The 18,555-nt window shown below is 49.1% G+C and overlaps 1 gene segment (V, D, J or C); it reads left to right on the plus strand.

Annotated features, from left to right (window-relative positions):
- Positions 1-7,736: 7,736 nt before the first annotated feature.
- On the plus strand, positions 7,737-8,359 carry LOC140850670 (immunoglobulin heavy variable 1-46-like). The segment is given in 2 exon segments: positions 7,737-7,851; positions 7,934-8,359. Coding segments are annotated over 2 exon segments (429 nt in total).
- Positions 8,360-18,555: the final 10,196 nt, after the last annotated feature.

Genomic DNA, 18,555 nt, shown 5'->3' on the forward strand with positions numbered 1-18,555 from the left:
CTGGGGGAGCCCCTGACCAGCACAGGGTGTGTGGGTGTGGCAAGAGCCACACAGAGGCTGGGCCAGCGTCGGGTGCTGCAGTCCCTCCCGGGCTCACGTTTGATCCCCTCCTGACCACAGTGCACAGATAAACCTAGGCTCTGACCTGAGCTCACTTTCCTTCTCATCTGTTTCACCACCACTAGTTGTTTTCCTGCTTTGCCCTTTGCTGCCTCTGCTCCTGAGCTTAGAGGATGTGTTATCTGTGCCCTGATTTCAGTGCTCAGGATATTTACCTGGAGCTCAGCTGTGACACCAGCAGGCTCCTGAAAGGGCTGGAGGGATGTTGTCCCTCACCCTGTCCAGGGCTCCCCTGCTGACCCCCCTGTGGACGCCTTGGCAAATGCCAGTGAAGCAGGAGCCCAGGTGTATGTGTGTTTGGTGACCATGGGGCATGAGGAACAAATGACCCTGTGCTGCTCACACTGTCACTGTGTGGCCTGCTCTCCTGGGCTCCGGGTGGCCTGCAGATGAGCCTCCCTCATGGCTGTGGGCTGTGGGGTGGCCATCAGGGGGCAGGCCGGGCTCACCCAGGGTCCATGGGGATGGTCATCAGGAAGGCCAAGCTGGACCCTCGTGAAGCTGTGCTGCTGTCCACCAGCAAGGTCATCCCCAGGCCGGTTCTGTGACTCAGGCCCCACCAGATCATCCAGGAGAGCCTCCTGGGGTAGGACAGTGGATGATGGATTTGAATAAAACTATAAAATTTCATCATATCAGCAGTCACCTTATGTCTGATAGAAAACTGGGGCCAGGCCTAGTGAGCCTGTCATGTGCAGTTGACCATGGCCAGGACCATTCTGTGTTCTCCCAACAGAAAGAGGCTCATGACATCAAGGACTCATAAAAGTGGTTTTCTGATGCCGGGCCTCTGAGCGGCTGAATAAAGAGTAAATTAAGATGGTTTGCATGTTTTGCTTTATTTCTTTAGGAAGACACCCTTGTGAGAGACACAGCAAGGGTGCCGGGTGAGGCTGCAGCATCTGTGAGACCACATGGCCTTCAACCACAGCGAGGGTGGGGGTGCTGGGGACATTCCTGGTCTGCCTGCAGGACTGCCCAGGGGTGCTCCAACCAGACACCCTTCAGAGGGCCCCCGAGTCACACCACAATGAACCCAATGCAGGCTGGGAGAGGTCACAGGATCTGTGGCTTCAGCAGAACCCTTGGGACAGATTCCAAAAGAGAAGTAGGGGTGGCCTGGTGATCTTGGAGTTTTGAGGACTCACTCAGGACCCAGCCGCTGTTCCTTTTCTCATAGGAAAATGTGTTTATCCTGGATCATTGATGGTGACGTGGAGAAGGAGGCACACAGCCTGTGAACAGTCTAGACAGATCCCACTGCACTTGTTTCAAGTTCCAAGGAGGAGCCGACATGTCTTTCAACCCCGCTTAGCACCGGCCCTCGGAGACGCGTCAGGGTCATTCTCCCACCCTCTCCCTTCCACAGAGCACAGAGAGGCCCACACTTCCAGGGTGAATTGATCCTGCCTAGGTTGTGGGGAGCACGAGGTGGAGTATCTCCCCACATGCTGCCCAGAAAACTGGATTTCCACTTGCAAACAATGAATCTGTCCCAACCTTACCTCATATACAAAGACCACCTCATGGTGCTTTGAGGAGCTGAATGTAAGATGGCACATCCTGGGACCCCCGCAGGGGAGCCTGAGAGCAGCTCTTCAGGACCCTGGATGTGTCACGTGGTCCTTCTTATGACACCGAGAGCTGCAAAGAAAGAAGAGCTAGTTGGCGTTCGTCAACCCCAAGGACATTTGTCATTAAAGGACATTAGGAGGAATGTGAAAAGACACGCAACAGAATGAAGTAAAAGATCTGCAAACCTGGCAAGAGTCCAGTGCCCAGAATATGCAAAGAGCACTTACTACCAAACAAAAGAATGGTAAGACACCCACATTTAAACAGGGGGGCAGCAAAGGACTTGAATGAATTTGGCTCCAAAGAAGACATACAATGAGCAACACGCACAGGAAAATATGCTCCACAGCATCAGATCTTAGGGAAATGGAAACTGAAAACACCAGGATGTGCCACTTTCAGGAACCTAGGATGGCTATGATAAGCAGAGGGGAAGTAGGGGTGTGGGGAAGCGGGAGCCCTCACGGCACTGGGGTGCGGATGTGAAAACATGCTGGGCACTGTGGAGCACAGAGCACTCACCCCCCACCCGTGAAAGGACAGCTTGCCTGCCTCCTGTTTCAGCCCTTATGAAGGGGGCAACGACAATCATTCCTGTGCAGTTTGTGTGGACGGAAGTTCTCGTGACAGGTCGGTAAACACTCAGGACCGTGACTTCTGGGTCATAGTATAAAACTACGCTTAGCTTTGTAAAAAACTGCCTTCCTGCGCCCCAGAGCGGCTGTGTAGATTTTCAAACGCACCACCACCAGGTGAGCCTGTCAGCTGCTCTGTATGCATGGTAACACTTGGTGTTGTGAGGCCTTCCATTTTAGCCATTGTGTTAGGCCTGTATAGCAGGCGTTGGGGCTGAGGGAGGAGGGGACTGGGTTTGCTCTGGTCCCGATGTTCTCAGAGGTGTGGACACCATGCCTGGGCCTGCCCCTCAGTAGGGCTGCAGACACACACCCTCACTCTCCTGAAAGTCCGCTGCATTATGACCCTCCCTGGAGGGGGATGGGTGCACACAGAGGCCCAGGGCTTGGTCCAAGGACGGGCGCCCGATTCCCACGTACAAACTCCTCTCCTTCCCGCACACAACAGAGTGAGTCCAGGAGGCCCCTCTCCTCAGCACGCCCATCAATGCTCGCCAGCAATTTCAATCCTGATCCCAGGGGTGGGGAGGATTACAGTGCCCCCTCTGTCTGCTGCCTCTCCGGAAGGCCTGTGTGAGAGCCTGTGGAAACTGAGGCACAGCGCTGGTGTAGTGGGACTCATGGTGACTGTCGTTGCCCCTAGTGTCCTATCCTAGCTGAGGCTGAAGTACCCACAGTGGGGCTGGCTGACCGCATCAGACAATGGTCTGTCAGAACTGAACTAGGGTTCTGGATAATCCGACCCCATTCTCTCTACTGGATTCTTGCTAAATCTGACACTGCAGAGAGGAGGGCTGTGCCTGGAGGGCAGGCCTGCTTGGAGAGGGCGCACCCTCTGCCCAGTGCCCAGGGCCCGTGCTGAGCTCCAGGGTGACACCTCTGCTCTTTACCCTCCCCCCAAGGCCTAAACAGGAAGTACAAGTTTGAAGTCCTCTTTTGCAAAATAAATTGACATTGTAGAGAAACTTCAGGTGGTTCTGGAAGAGGGATCTGTGGAAGCCTCTTCCACCTGAGGGACCACCATGCTCACCACCGGGTGATGCTTGTTTACCACGTCTCCTGCCTCAGCCTGTAACCCTCCCTGCCCTGGGATCCCCCCTATGCTTGAGCTATGCTAAGGTGACACATGAGCCTCCATCTGGCTACCTCTGTTAGCTCCCTTCTCTGTGGACACACCTGTGCGTGTAGCTGTGAATGTCCACCAGTCTCCAAACACCTGTGCACACACAGTATGAAGGGTTCTTACCTGTGCCTACCTGGCGGTCATCAGACAGACAGGCAGCCTCCAGGGAGCCACCAAAATCAGGAGAACAGGTGGCTAGAGCATCAGGTGCACATGCAAAGGACTGGGAAGGGGCTGGGCTGCAGGCTGGCAGCCTGGGCCTGCCGGGAGTGACCGTGGACGCCTTTCCCTCCATGTGGGCTGACCTAAGGCTGTGTTCTCAGGAAGATCGAGGCATCCCAAGGCCCTGTGGGATGCAGTCTACAGACTTTGTATAGGCACCCAGCACCGTAGCTGAGGCCCTGAGCATAAAATTAGTCCATTTCCGCATCAGACAGAAATCTTCTCCCTGATTTAAGGGGACACTGCAAGAGTGTGAATAGGTGGACAGGACAATCTCTAAGCATTGTTATAGGGGCTGCCACTCAGTCATTTGTGGTCAGCTTGCAGGATCACAGGAGAGTAGAGGAACGGAAGCCAACGGCCCTTGACTTGCAAATGGAGCCTCTGCAAAAGCAAACATTTGACCCACAAACCCGCTTCTAGGCATCGCAAAGTCCTCCCAGGACCTTGCCAACCACGTGTCTCCCGATTTGTCCCCAGATGTTTGCAGACATGACAATAGCCAGGACATTGAAAAACAAGTTGTCGTGTTTTTGAGAGAAAAATGAAAACTTGGACACCGATCCAGAGCCCAAGGAGGGTCTGACCCCATCCACAGCCCAACGCCCATCTACTGGTGAGTCAGCCAAACTCGGGTGCATCCCAGAAACACCAGAAACCTAAAATACGCTGGGACTGGACTACTTAGTGGACATGGTCTGACCCTATCGTCTGCTCACAGGGTGTGTCTCTGCCTCAAACCTAGGATTCTATTCAGGCTCTCGGGTCCCTGGCCCCCCCGTGCCCCTGCCCATCATCCCAGGCCTTCCTAACCCTCACTGAGCCTTCCTGGTTCCTGCCTCCTCAGCAGCCAACCTTGCAGGCAGACGCAGGTACAATAACCTGAGTCAATAGGAAGTATGTTTACATGTCAGCAAGCAATAATAATAGCAAAGTAATGCTAATAATCCAATTGTCCAGGGGTTGGTCCAGAGTCTGGGTGGAGGGAGTCTACTCCCCAAAGTCATGACCCGATTATGAAACAGGTGCATCAGCCTTGTGGGTCCAAAGATGAGAGGCTTCCAAGGATCCGTGAGATTCCTCAGGTGATGGGCTCTCTCCGAGCAGCCTTCCGGTTGCTGGAATTATGTATTGATTCTTCAGGGGTTGCTATCAGGTTAAAACTGAAACTACCTCAAAATGTGCACTTTGAACCCCAATGGCCAACATGCTGTGTTAGGAGGCGGGGCCTCTGGGAAGCACTGAGGTCAGGAGGCGGAGCCCCATGAGTGGGGTCAGGGCCCTCGTGAAGCAGCACTGAGGAGGCTCCCCTGTCCCCTTCCTCCACATGACGTCACAGGAGGGACAGCCCCCCAGGGAGGAGGCTCTCCCCAGTCCCCCAACCTGCTGGCACCTGATCTCAGGATCCCAGACCCCACAGCCGTGAGAAAGAATTTTCTCCTGTTCATCAGTCACCCCTCCTGTGGGTCATCATTACAGCAGCCAGAGCAGAGGGTGACCCTGGTGAGCCGGGAGCCGGACACACTCTCCGGGTTTCCCCATCAGCGCTGCTACTTAACACTCCCGATGAAACCCCTTCAGTGAGGTTGGAGGATGACCTCCAATGCTCCTCCCAGGGCACAGAGTGATCTGCTCCCCTGGAACAGAAGCTGCAGGAGCACAAGGAGCAGGAGCCCTTTCAGGGGACGGTCATGCACGGTGGGGGCACAGGGGGCTCTGGTACAGGGAGGACAGCGCCTGGGCCGCACCCACCCTGGTGTGGGCCTTCCCTCCAGTGCCTCCAGGTTCTCAGATGGGATCCACACACCCCCTCATGGCTCTGACGGGGGAGAGGCCTGATCCCTGAGAAATCCCCGAGACCTCCTCCAGGCAGACCCTCAGGGAAGGGCTCTCCTGACCTGTGTTCTGGGGCGGGAGGGGATTCCTCCCTGCTCTGGGCCCACCATCATGTGATGTCACTTAAGGGGTGAGTAATAGTGAACAGGATCGTGTTTTAGAGATACAGACTCGGGACCCTTCATCTCAGGGATATTTGGGGGCAGGGGACGTGGTCCGTGGAGCAGATTTGTGAGGGTCACAGCCAGAGGAGTTCCATCGGATCCTATTGTTTAATCCTGAGGCTGTAATGCCCTCCACACACATACACCACCCAGTGTGATAAGATCAGTTTATGCTGCAGGTGCCACAGGACACACATGGTGTCTACACAAGGGGACTCAGGGACACCCAGAGACAACAATCACAGCGACTCAGGGGCAGGACAGCTGTGCCTCTGTGACCCCGTCAGCTCCAGACCCAGCTCAGGACCCTCTCCTCGGCCTCAGACCGTTCCTCTCTCTGTCCCCTTGGTGACTCTGCCAGAGGTTCCCTGTGCTCATGGGATTTGTGGGGCATCAGGTGTGTTCCAGGTTTACACCAGTAACACAGACCAGGAGTGAGGAGGTGGGGGGCCCGCAGGGACCTGGCTGGTGCCATCCTTGGGGACAAAGCAGAGAGTCTGATGCTGCGCCAGATGCCAGGGCCTGGGGCCCATGGACAGGGGGTCAGTGGGGAGGTGACCAGCAGGATGGATCCCCAAAGATGGACAGAAGTGAGTCCCTCATGGTGGCCAGGAGTCCTGCAGAAGCAGGGCACCCCTCATGAGCTGGACTCACTCACGTGCCCTGGCTGCCCCTCCCCTCAGGTGCCCCAAGAGAGCAGCTCCCCTGAGCCAGGTGCCTCACCCTCACCCTCAGGGGTCTCTGCTCCAGGCCTGGGTTTCAGGGAACAGAAAGGTTCTGTGCCCTGACTGGGCCAAGAAGGGACAGGACCCCATATGTATTTGAGGGACACCATGTCCCACTCTCCCTGGGCATCTGCAGGGTCCCAGGTGCTGCAGGAAAAAACACACGGGCATGAACATCCTAATCTGTGCTCTGGAAGGTTCACTGTGGTTCTGATGGAGAGAGGAAGTCACTGTCCCCAGGCCTAGAGTTAGTGTGGGGTCACTGCCCATGTGCTAGACACAGGGAGGGGCAAGTCTGGAGTCAGCAAGAACACCACCTTCTATCTGTGTGTGTGTGTGTGTGTGTGTGTGTGTCTGTAGGCATGCAGTGGGCTCGTGTATGAGGTCAGTATGTGCAGATCCATTCCGGTGGTACCTTGTGCAGAGCAGCCTCAAGGAGAATCTACGCCCCAGGGCCCTGAGGGTCTGGACTCACCCTGAGTGTGGACTGTCAGGGCCTCTGGTAGCTCCAGCAATGGGACCCCTGGGTGGCATGAAGTGCCCCTGGTCTCTGTGCAGAGCATGTGGGTTTAGTAAGTCCCCCTCACTGTCTTAGGAGACCATGTCAGAAGCACGTGGTGCCCTGAACGAGCACCTGAAGGAGGACACAGCCACTTACACTGGACTAGAGGTGCTGAGGGAGATGGGCTGGTAGCCGAGACAGGACACACCCTGCAGGACAGGGGCTGGGCTTCAGGGGGCGCTGGCTCTCCGGGGCAGGCCTGCAGCCCTGGAGCAGGTACAGGGAGTGAGAACTGCTTCCCTCCTGGGGCCTGGCCCTGACTTCCTACAGAATGTCACCCGATTTAAAGAAGCACACAGACAGCTGCTGTGAGCTACAATATCCTCTCCTGTGAGAAGTGTTCACCCAACGTGATACAGTCGTGGAGAGCCAGGGGCCCAGCGGGCATTTCCAGGGCTTCCGAGTAGGAGGAGCTGGGGGACAGGGAGCGATTCACTCACTGGTGCAGCATTTTGGGGACCCTGAGATCCTAGGAGTAAGACTCTCAGATTCAAGATCCCCGCACAGGGCCAAAGGTTCTTTGTGCCACTCAGGGAGGGCTCACAGGGACCAGGACCTTCCATGGTGCTTGGCCCCAGTGGGAGGAGCTCTGTCTGCACTGAGCTCAGGGATGTGACCAGGAGACATATCTGCAAAGAAGAACTGGGCCTTGGGCTCCTCACTCCCATGAGGATGGTCCCTTTGTCCTGCCTGCTTGTTCTCAGGTAGGGCCCAGCCTCCCTATAAGGTACTCTGCCTCATGAATATGCAAACGAGCTTATGTGCACCAGGTTAAATATGGGCATGTCTGTGCCCCAAGAACATCACCCCAGGAGTGCACCCTACAGAGCACCGCCCCTCACCATGGACTGGAGCTGGAGAGTCCTCTTCCTCCTGACACTGGCTGCAGGTGAGGGGCTCCCCTGTCTCTGGGCTGAGGAGGGGACAGGGCCAGTCACAGGCATGTCATCCCCTCCCATGTCCTCCCGCAGGTGTCCACTCCCAGGCCCAGCTGGTGCAGTCTGGGGCTGAGCTGAAGAAGCCGGGGACGTCCGTGAAGATCTCCTGCAAGGTGTCCGGATACACCTTCAACGACTACTATATGCACTGGGTGCGGCAGGCCCCTGGACAAGGGCTCGAGTGGATGGGACGGATCGACCCTGGAGATGGTGACACAGACTATGCACAGAAGTTCCAGGACCGAGTCACCCTGACCAGGGACACGTCCACGAGTACACTCTTCATGGAGCTGAGGAGTCTGAGACCCGAGGACACGGCCGTGTATTACTGTGCGAGAGACACAGCGTGAGAACCCACATCCTGAGGGTGTCAGAAACCCTGAGGGACAGGGGGTGTGCTGGGCTGAGGAGGGACAGGGGACGATGACTTCCTGACTCCCTCGAACCAGATCAGGAAGGAGATAAAGAATAAAGATCTCACAGAACAACACTTGCAAGAATTTTTTTTTTAAATTTGAAAGCATCAATTGTTTCTTGCCACTTGAGTCCATGGGAAGGCCAATGAATGATTCAGAGGAACTCAACCCCCTCCCAGAACTCTTGCTCTTTACCTCCAGTCAATTTCAGGTTTTACAGGAAATGAGGACAATGGCAAAGAAATTGACCTGCACGCAGGAAGTCAGATTTAAGAGACAGTTTCCCTGAATCCTAAAAGCCTCAGAATATTCCTGTTTCAACAAAAAGCAAATTCTTTGGTAAATATTGGGTCAGGTTATCCTCCACCATAGGCTGGAACCTATCATCACACTAAAATTACAGGTTCATTACTGGACTTCGTAACTGACACTTGTGTGGCTTTCTCCACCATTACCCAGGGGATTTGCCTCTCCCTGTCACCTCTGATGGCATTTGCACTCTTGGAGTCTCAGGGCACCATGCCCACTGCCAGGACCCCAGACCACCCACGTATCTGGCTAGGCCCCCTCAACACCCTTCAGGCCTTACTGGCCGCCAGCAGCTCACCAGTAAACCTTCCTGGTTGAGATTTGTAACGTGAATGTGATGCTGCTGGAAGCAGCGGTGAGAAGGCTGTTCCTGGGCCACTTCATTAGACCAAGTCCCTGTTTCCTCCTTTCCCTGCTGGAAGCTCACCCTGATCAAAGGCCCCTGAGAGGATGTGTCGCATCATCTCTGGGCGGCACGTGCAGACGGAGCTGGGTTACTGTGCCGGGCAGGGCCGTGCGCATCTCCTGGGAAGGAAGAAGCCCTGCCCGTCAGCGGCTCATAGTCTCTCTCCAGAGATTCAGGGCAAGTCGTTGGCCCCACAGACGACTGTCTCCTGAATCAGGGAGTCCTGGGCGCTGCTGCCTCGCCCTGTAGCGCCCAGTCTTTCCAGGAATAAAGAAGGCAACTGTGACTCAGAAGGAACCGAATTGGACTGTCTGTCTCCGATGTAAGCGACGCAAGCCCTTTGTCATCCCTCAGCAGCCGGTGGGCCCGGCCAGCACGTCTCCCTCCTCAGTGCCCCCTGAGGCACCCTGGCGCCGTGTCAACCAGAAAGCAAAGCTCTCAGTTGCTTCACCAGCAAAGGGGGTCTAGGTGGGAACAGCAGGGACCGCACTTCAGGAGGAGCGGTGGCTCAGCCCCGGGCATGTGCAGGGAACACAGGACAGCATGGTCCTTCCTGGAGCAAGGGGGCCTTGGGGGACTGTTCTCAGCAGAAAGCCCACGGGGGGAAACTGGGAGTTCCAGGTGTCATGGCTGCTCATTGGCTGGGTCGTAACAGCCTCTCATTGGTTGGACTGTTGCCAGGGGAGGTGGAAACTCTTCCTCCTCCTACTTAGCGTTAAAGCAGCCAGAACAGTGTGAGTTGCCAGGTGTCCCTCCCTTCCGTCCTGTGGGCTGTGCAGTTGCACTTCCAGGAGGGCGGGTGTGAGAGGTCCCCCTGCAGGCCTCTGATGCCTTGTCAGTCAGGTTCCCCTTTGTCAATTTATACACTGCCCCCTTTTGATCAAGATCTTTCACCAAAAATGACACTGATCCAGAGACAATTTTTCTTTATTGAGTGACCCTCACTGACAGGAAGGGCCTTGCCTGTTTGTCATGCCCTGTGTCAGAGGGAAAGTTCACAGCAGTTGGAAACCACTTATACTTAATGTTTTCATCCTTTAAAAAAGAACCATCAGTAAACTGTCAAATCTGCATTGGTTAGAGGAGTTTCCTGAACATAGTCCCAGGGAATCTAAGGTGATATCTGAGTGTTAAACAGTAGTGTGGGGATTCATTTGGACCCCAAGTAGCTCCATTCCAAAATCACATGCCCTTAGAATCAAACCTGAGCTTTTGAATAAAGCTATTCCTGGAGATGGAATACCTCTACTGTGAAAACTGTAAGTCTCTGATGAAAGGAATTGAAGACCCAAATCAATGGAAATCTATCCCATGCTCATGGATAGGAAAAATAAACATTGTCCAAATGGCCATCCTGCTCTAAGCAATCTACAGATTCAAAGCAATCCCTATCAAAATACCAATAGCATTTTTCAATGAACTAGACTGACTGATCTTAAAATCATAAGGAACAAAAAACAACCCCAAATATCCACAACAATATTCTGGATGAATGAACAATGCTAGGGGTATTATGTGCCCTGGCTTCAAGCTATACTACAAAGCTACAGTGATGAAAATGGTATGGTATTGACAAAAGAACAGCCAAATAGATCACTGAAACAGAACAGAGCTTGGAAATCAACCTATGCATATATGGTCAGTGAATATAAGACAAAGGAGCCATGAATATAGAGTGGGAAGAGACAGTCTCTTTACTAAATGGTGTTTGGGACACTGGACAGCTACATGGAAATGAATGAAATTATATCACTGTCCTACACCATACACAAAAGTAAACTCTAAATGGATTGAAGACCTAAATGTAAGACAGGAAATAATCAGTCTCTGAGAAGAAATTACAGGCAAGAATTCCATAAACTTCATCATATGGAATTTCTATATGGATATGTCATCCCAACCATAGACATTAAAGCAAACATACACAAATGGGACTTCATCTAACTGAAAAACTTCTGCACAACAAAGGAAACACAACAAAACATAAAGGCAACCTACCACATGGGAGAATATATTTTCAAATGATATATTCAATAATAGGCTAATATCCAAAATTTATAAAGAACCCATACAACTCAACATCAAAAAGGAATAGTCCAATCAAAACTTAGGCAGAGGTCTTGAACAGATTTTTTTAATGAAGACATACAGATGCTGACAGAAACATGAAAAGGTGCTCCACATCACTAATAATTAGGGACATACCAAACAAAATTACAATGAGATATCACCTCACATCTGACAGGAGGGCCACTATCCAAATGACAAGAATGGACAAGGATGTGGAGAAAAGGGACCATCCTGCACTGATACTGGGAATGTAAATTGGTGCAGCCAGTGTGGAAAGATTTATGGAGGTTCCTCAAAAAACTAAAATTAGAAATTCCATATGATCCAGGAATTCCACTTCTGGGAATTTACCCAAAGAAAACTAAATCACTGATTTAGAAAGATAAATTACACCTATGTTCATTGCAGCATCATTTACAATAGTAAAGACATAGAAGAAACCTAAGTGTTCATCAATAGGTGGGTGGATAATGAAGAAGTGGTCCATATACACAATCGCATATCACTCAGCCAAAATGCAGGAAATCTTGTCATTTGTGACAACATGCATGGACTTAGAGGACATCATGCAAAGTGTAATAAATCAGGCAGAGAAGGAAAAATACCATATGATTTCACTTATATGTGGAATATAAAAGCAAACAAAAAATAAGTACACCCATAAATATTGACAACAGACTGTTGGTTACCATTGGGAAGGGATGGATGAAATTGGTGAAGGGGAAAAAGAGGTACAAACTTCAAATTGTAGAATAAGTTAGACATAGGAATGGAAGTACAGCATAGAGAATTGAACCAATAATATTGTAATATCTGGTGTGATAATGAGGCAATTACACATACTATGGCAAGCATCTAGTAATGTATACAATCATCCAATAACAGGAGACATAAGAAAAATGGCTATGTGAGAAATGAGGCAGAAACCTCCTCCCAAAACTACATAGAATATTAAAATACAGCAAATACAACTAATCCTGAAAGAGAGACCAGAGGATTTCAGAATAGACTGCATACATGTTGGGGAAACCTCACAGAAAGGGGTAAAGTAGAAAAGCCACAATCTGCCAGGACCCAAGTCTTCCCCCCACCCTAGCCCTAGGGTGGGAGGAAGAGAGACAGAGCATGAGGGAGTAGAAGCCCAGGACTGCTGAACACCAAGCCCTAGATATCTGCTCTGGGAGCACACACCCATATTACATGGTGCTCTGGAGATTAGTGGGGTTGGAAAGTAAAGACCATTGGAATACTCGGAGAGACTGAGATCTCAGCTGTTTGTGGAGAACAGGTATGCACAACTGACCCTCCTGGGAGAAAATAAAGGCAGGCAGTTTGAAAGGCTAACCAGCAGTGAGAGGGGGCTAAAGGGGCAAGGATTACACAGAGCTCACTACTGAGGAGAAAGGGCAGGTGGACAAAATTGTCCTGGTACACTCAGCCCAGAAGGCTGAGAACTCTCAGGAGCTTGAGATGCTCCTTGCCCCTGGCTGGCAACACAGCCCCATGGCCCTGACTACAGTACACAGCCTACTGCAGCTTTCTTCCAGCAGGCACCAGTCCCACTCACCTGCTTCCCCCACCATCATGCCAGGCCAGCCAGAGAGTGGGTCCACCTATGGCAGTTACAGGGGCATAGCACAAAGGCTCCTCCGTATGTGCTTGGCCCACTGGCCCTGGCAGTGGAAGCAGGAGCTACAGCTGGGAAGGCAGGAAAGAACTCTTCCCTCTCAGTAGGCACCAGTTCCACTCACCAGTTCTACATTTCTCCAAGGGCTTGGCAGTTCCAAAGATTATAGCTTGTGGGCACAAGAGAGTACTGCCTACACAGATCTATTATCTAATTTAAAAAAAGCTAATAATAAAAAAAAAACACAGAGGACTTTTGTACAAACAAAAACTGAGGAAAAAACTCCAGAAAGAGGGTTTACTGAAAATGAAATGACTGATCATCTTGATAAAGATTTCAAAATAAAAATCACAAATATGCTTATGGAGCTACAAAAAAATATTCAAGATCTCAGGGAGGACTTCAAGAAAGAGAACAGAAGTTTCAAATATACAGTATCTGAAATGAAACATACAATGGAGGGATTTTAATATAGATTAGATAAGATAGAGCAGATGATAAATGAAATAGGAATTAGAGAACAGGAACACAAAGAAGCTGAGGCACAGAGAGAAAAAAAGATCTCTAGGAATGAAAGAACAATAAGAGAGATGTGTGACCGATCCAAATGGAACAATATTCACATTGTAGGGGTTTCCAAAGAAAAAGAGATAGAAAAAGGGATGGCAAGTCTCTGGAAAGTAATTGCTGAAAACTTCCCCAGTCTGGGGAAGGAAATAGTCTCTCCGGTCATGGAGGTGCAGAGCTTGCCAGCACAAGGAACCCTAGGAAGACAACACCAAGACATATAACAATCAAAATGGCAAAGATCAAGGACAAGGAGAGAGTACTGGAAGCAGCCAGAGAGAGAAAAAAGATCATGTATAAGGGAAAGCCCATCAGGCTGTCAGCAGATGTCTCAGCAGAAACCTTACAGGCCTGAAGGGAGCGGCATGATACATTTAATGCTAAATGACAAGAATCAGAAGGGGCTCCAACAAGAATACTCTACCCAGAAAGATTCTCATCTACATTTGAAGCAGGGATTAAAGAACTTCCGGATAAGCAAAAGTTGAGGGAATATACCTCCCACAAACCACCTCTACAGTGTATTTTAGAGGGACTGCTCTAGATGGAAGCTCTCCTAAGGCTATATAGCTGTCACCAGAGAAAATAAAACCACAGTAAAGGAAGCGACCAATTAATTACCAAGCAACCACAAAATTATATCAACTGTCCACAAAGTCAGTCAAGGGAGACACAAAGAGTACAGAATATGACACCTAATATATAAAGAGTAGAAGAGGAAGGGAAAAGAAAAAGAACCTTTAGATTGTATTTGAAATAGCTTAATAAGTGAGTTAAGTTAAACTGTTAGATAGTAAGGAAGCTACCCTTGAACCTTTAGTAACCATGGATCTAAAGCCTGCAAAAGCAATAAGTACATACCTATCTATAATCACCCTAAATATACATGGAACGAATGCCCCAATCAAACGACACAGAGTCACTGAATGGATAAAAAAACAAGACCCACCTATATGCTGCCTACAAGAGACTCACTTTAAACCCAAAGACATACACACACTAAAAATGAAGGGCTGGAAAAAGATATTTCATGCAAACAATAGGGAGAAAACAGCAGGTGTTGCAGTACTGATAATAGGGAGTATCAGACAAAATAGACTCCAAAACAAAGAAAGTAACAAGAGACAAAGAAGGACATTACATAATGATAAAGGGGTCAGTCCAACAAGAGGATATAACCATTATAAATAGCTATGTACCCAACACAGGAGCACCTACATGTGTGAAACAAATACTAAAAGAATTAAAGGGGAAATAGAATGCAATTCATTCATTTTAGGAGACTTCAACATATCTCCCACTCCAAAGACAGATCAACCAGACAGAAAATAAGTAAGGAGACAGAGTCACTGAACAACACACTAGAACAGATGGACCCAATAGACATCTACAGAACACTCTGCCCAAAAGTAGCAGGATACACATTCTTCTTAAGTGCACATGGAACATTTTTCAGAATAAATCACATACTAGGCCAAAAAATGATCCTCAGTAATTTCAGAAGGATTGAAATTGTATCAGTAGCTTCTCAGACCATAAAGGTATGAATCTAGAAATAAACTAAGCAAAGGAAACAAAAAAGCTAACAAACACATGGAGACTTAACAACATGCTCCTAAATAATCAAGGGATCAATGAACAAATTAAAACAAAGATCAAGCAAAATATGCAGAGAAATTGAAACAACTGAACACCCCGAAATCTGTGGGACTCAGTGAAGGCAGTTCTAAGAGAGAAGTATATAGCAATACAGGTTCACCTCAAGAAACAAGGACAATCCCAAATGAACAGTCTAAACTCACAATTATTGAAACTAGAAAAAGAAGAACAAATGAGGCTCGGTGTCAGCAGAAGGAGGGACATAATAAAGATCAGAGCAGAAATAAATGTAATTGAAAAGAATAAAACAATAGAATCAATGAAACTAGGAGCTGGTTCTTTGAGAAAATAAACAAAATAGATAAACCCATAGGCAGATGGAAGAATATGAGAATATATTTATAAATGACATATCCAATAAGAGCTTAACATCCAAAATACATAAAGAAGTCACATGCCTCAACATGCAAAAAGAAATAATCTGATTAAAAAATGGGCGGAGGATCTGAACAGATACTTCTCCAAAGAAATTCAGATGGCCAACAGGAACATGAACAGATGCTCCACATCACTAATCATCAGGGAAATGCAAATTAAAACCACAATGAGATCTCACCTCACACCAGTTAGGATGGTCAACATCCAAAAGACAAGAAAAAACAAATTCTGGTGAGGATGCAGAGAAAGGGTAACCCTCCTACACTGCTGGTGGAAATGCTAGTTCAAGCATTCTGGAAAACAAAATGGAGGTTCCTCAAAAAACTAAAAATAGAAATACCATTTGACCCAGGGTTTCCACTCCTAGGAATTTACCCTAAGAATGTGAGATCCCAGATTCAAAAAGACATATGCACCCCTATGTTTATCGCAGCACTATTTACAGTAGCCAAGAAATGGAAGCAACCTAAGTGTCCATCAGTAGATAAATGGATAAAGAAGAGGTGGTACATATACACAATGGAGTATTATTCAGCCATAAGAAGAAAACAAATCCTACCATTTGCAACAACATGGATGGAGCTGGAGGGTATTATGCTCAGTGACATAAGCCAGGTGGTGGCTTATGTCAAGTACCAAATGATTTCCCTCATTTGTGGAGCATAAGAACAAAGCAAAACTAAAGGAACAAAACAGCAGCAGAATCACAGAACCCAAGAAGGGACTAGGGGTTACCAAAGGGGAAGGGTGGGGGAGGGTGGGTGGGGAGGGAGGGAGAAGGGGATTGAGGGTATTATGTTTAGTATATGTGGTGTGGGGGGTCACGGGAAGGACAGTGTAGCACAGAGTAAGCAAATAGTGATCTGTCACATCTTACTACACTGATGGACAGCGACTGCAATGGGGTGTGGGTGGGGACTTCATAATATGCGTGAATGTAGTACCCACATTGTTTTTCATGTGAAACCTTCATAAGAGTGTATATCAATAATCCCTTAATAAAAGAAATGTTAAGTAAAAAAACAAAAAAGAAATGGGCAGGCAGAGGACTTGAAGGGACATCTTTCCAAAGCAGACATGCAAATGCGAACAGGCACATGAAAAGATGCTCTGCATGCTAATGATCAAAGAAACACCAGACCACACGGAGGTGTTACCTCACACCTCTTAGCATGGCTGTTATGAAAGAGACAAGAGTTAACAAATGCTTGCTATGTGGGAATAGGGAGACCCCAGGCTCTGTTGCTGGGAATGTAAACTGGCTCAGCCATGACTGAAAACAGTATGGAGGTTCCTCAAAGAATTAAAACAAAAGTAGCAGGGATTCAGCAACCCCAGTTCTGGCATGTATGTGAGGGTGGGGACATCGCTGCCTCAAAGAGATAACTGTGCCCCGTGTACACAGCAGCATATTGTTCTCTGGAACCAAGACATGGCAACAGCATTAAGTGCCCACTCCTGGGTAACTAGGTGAAGAGGATGTGCTGCACATACATACAGTGGAATGTTATCCGCCCACAAAAAAGGAAAGGCTGCTATTTGCTGTGACATGGAGGGCCCAGAGGACACTAGGCTCAGTGGGATCAGACACTCAAAGACAAGTCCTATGACTTTCCTGCATGACCTCATTCCAGTGTGGGATCGGAAAGCATCAGAGTCAAAGAAACAGAGAGTGGGACAGTAGTTCCCAGCGGCTGAGGGTGGGGAAATGGGAAGACATTGGCAAAAGGGTACACACTTCAATTCAGAAGGTGGGAGAGCTCGGGGGTCCACAGTACAGCACAGTGACCATGGCTGACGCGCCAAAGCTGCCAGGAGAGCAATTCCCCAGAAGCACTGTAACAACAGCACAAAGGCGTTATGTGAGGTGCAGGATGTGTGAACTAGCCTTACTGTGGTTAGCATTTTGCATTACATGCATGTATCACTTTATCCCATTGTCCACCCAAAATTTACATAATGCTGTGTGTCAAGGAAACTCAGAAGATATAGAATATTCATGTAAGGTGATGGGTCTATAAAGGTATGGCTAGCAAAGGTTTTGATACACATAGAAGTGACTGCAAACCAGAAAACATGTGATACTAACCCTAAAAAGTTCTGTGTACATGTATTTACGCTGATGGGAATAAGTTCATAGGGTCTGCCCATCTGTAGGACAGAGAAAGAAAGACTAGTACTCCAGCTCCAGTACAGATGGTGGCATTCATAAGGGTCATCAAAGATGATCATGGCTGAGACCAGATTGCATTATATGCTTGTCAGACCCTATAGTGACCAATCTGGGTCAGAGAAAAAGCAGCAAACACTTTTTAAGGATAAGAACACTTAACATAATCTCCGTTCATTGTCTTCTGGGTGTCCAGCAGCTTTCGTAACTCATTCCCCACCATAACGGCTTCCTTTCTGTTTAGATGATATTTTGTAATGACATTTTTTATCACTTTCTCAAGTTGCTTTGTACATACTCCTCAGATATTTTCTTTGTGGTTACCATGGGCATTGTGTAAAATACCCTAAAGTGATAGAAATCCATTACCAACCACTTAAATAACCACTTACATTGAATCCCCCAAAAACCCTCTCCCGTAACAGGGCCGCACCACTCCCCCACACCGCATGGTGGATGTTACACTGTGAACCCATTAACACCGCTTTCTGGTCACACCTCAGGCTTCTGTCTCTTAAATCTTACAAAGTGATGAAGAGTGGAGTGGAGTGGTGACAGCACCGTGGCAGCAAAAGAGTTCCTTGTTTTGTCCCCACCCCAGCAAAAAATGTGTCACCCATCCACAAACAAATGTGCCATTTGTGGAGCTGTGGGATCCAGCACGATATGCCAGGGGACCTGGAGGCGTTTTGCCCACCCGTGCATGGGGAGACAGAGCTTCTCCCGCCTGTGCACCCTGCGGTGACCTTGCTCCAAGACTTCATGGCTGCAGTCCAGGGGCTCCTGGAAAACAGTCTCAGAAGACCACCACGGATGAGGGCACCGCTGAAGAAGTCCAAGTCCCCAGGGAAAATGAACATACTGATTGGAAAAGACATAGGCACCCCATGCTCACTGCTGCATTGTCAACAACAGCCAAGACCAAGAAGCAGCCTGCATGCCCACCAGCGGATGGTGGGTAAGGAAACTGGTCGCACACGGTGGAATACTGTTCAGCCATAAGGGAGGATGAATGCATCATTCGCAACAACATGGGGCGCCCTGGGGCAATAT

This window comes from Manis javanica, chromosome 8, assembly GCF_040802235.1.
Source record: "Manis javanica isolate MJ-LG chromosome 8, MJ_LKY, whole genome shotgun sequence".
In the NCBI taxonomy this organism is placed as follows: domain Eukaryota; kingdom Metazoa; phylum Chordata; class Mammalia; order Pholidota; family Manidae; genus Manis; species Manis javanica.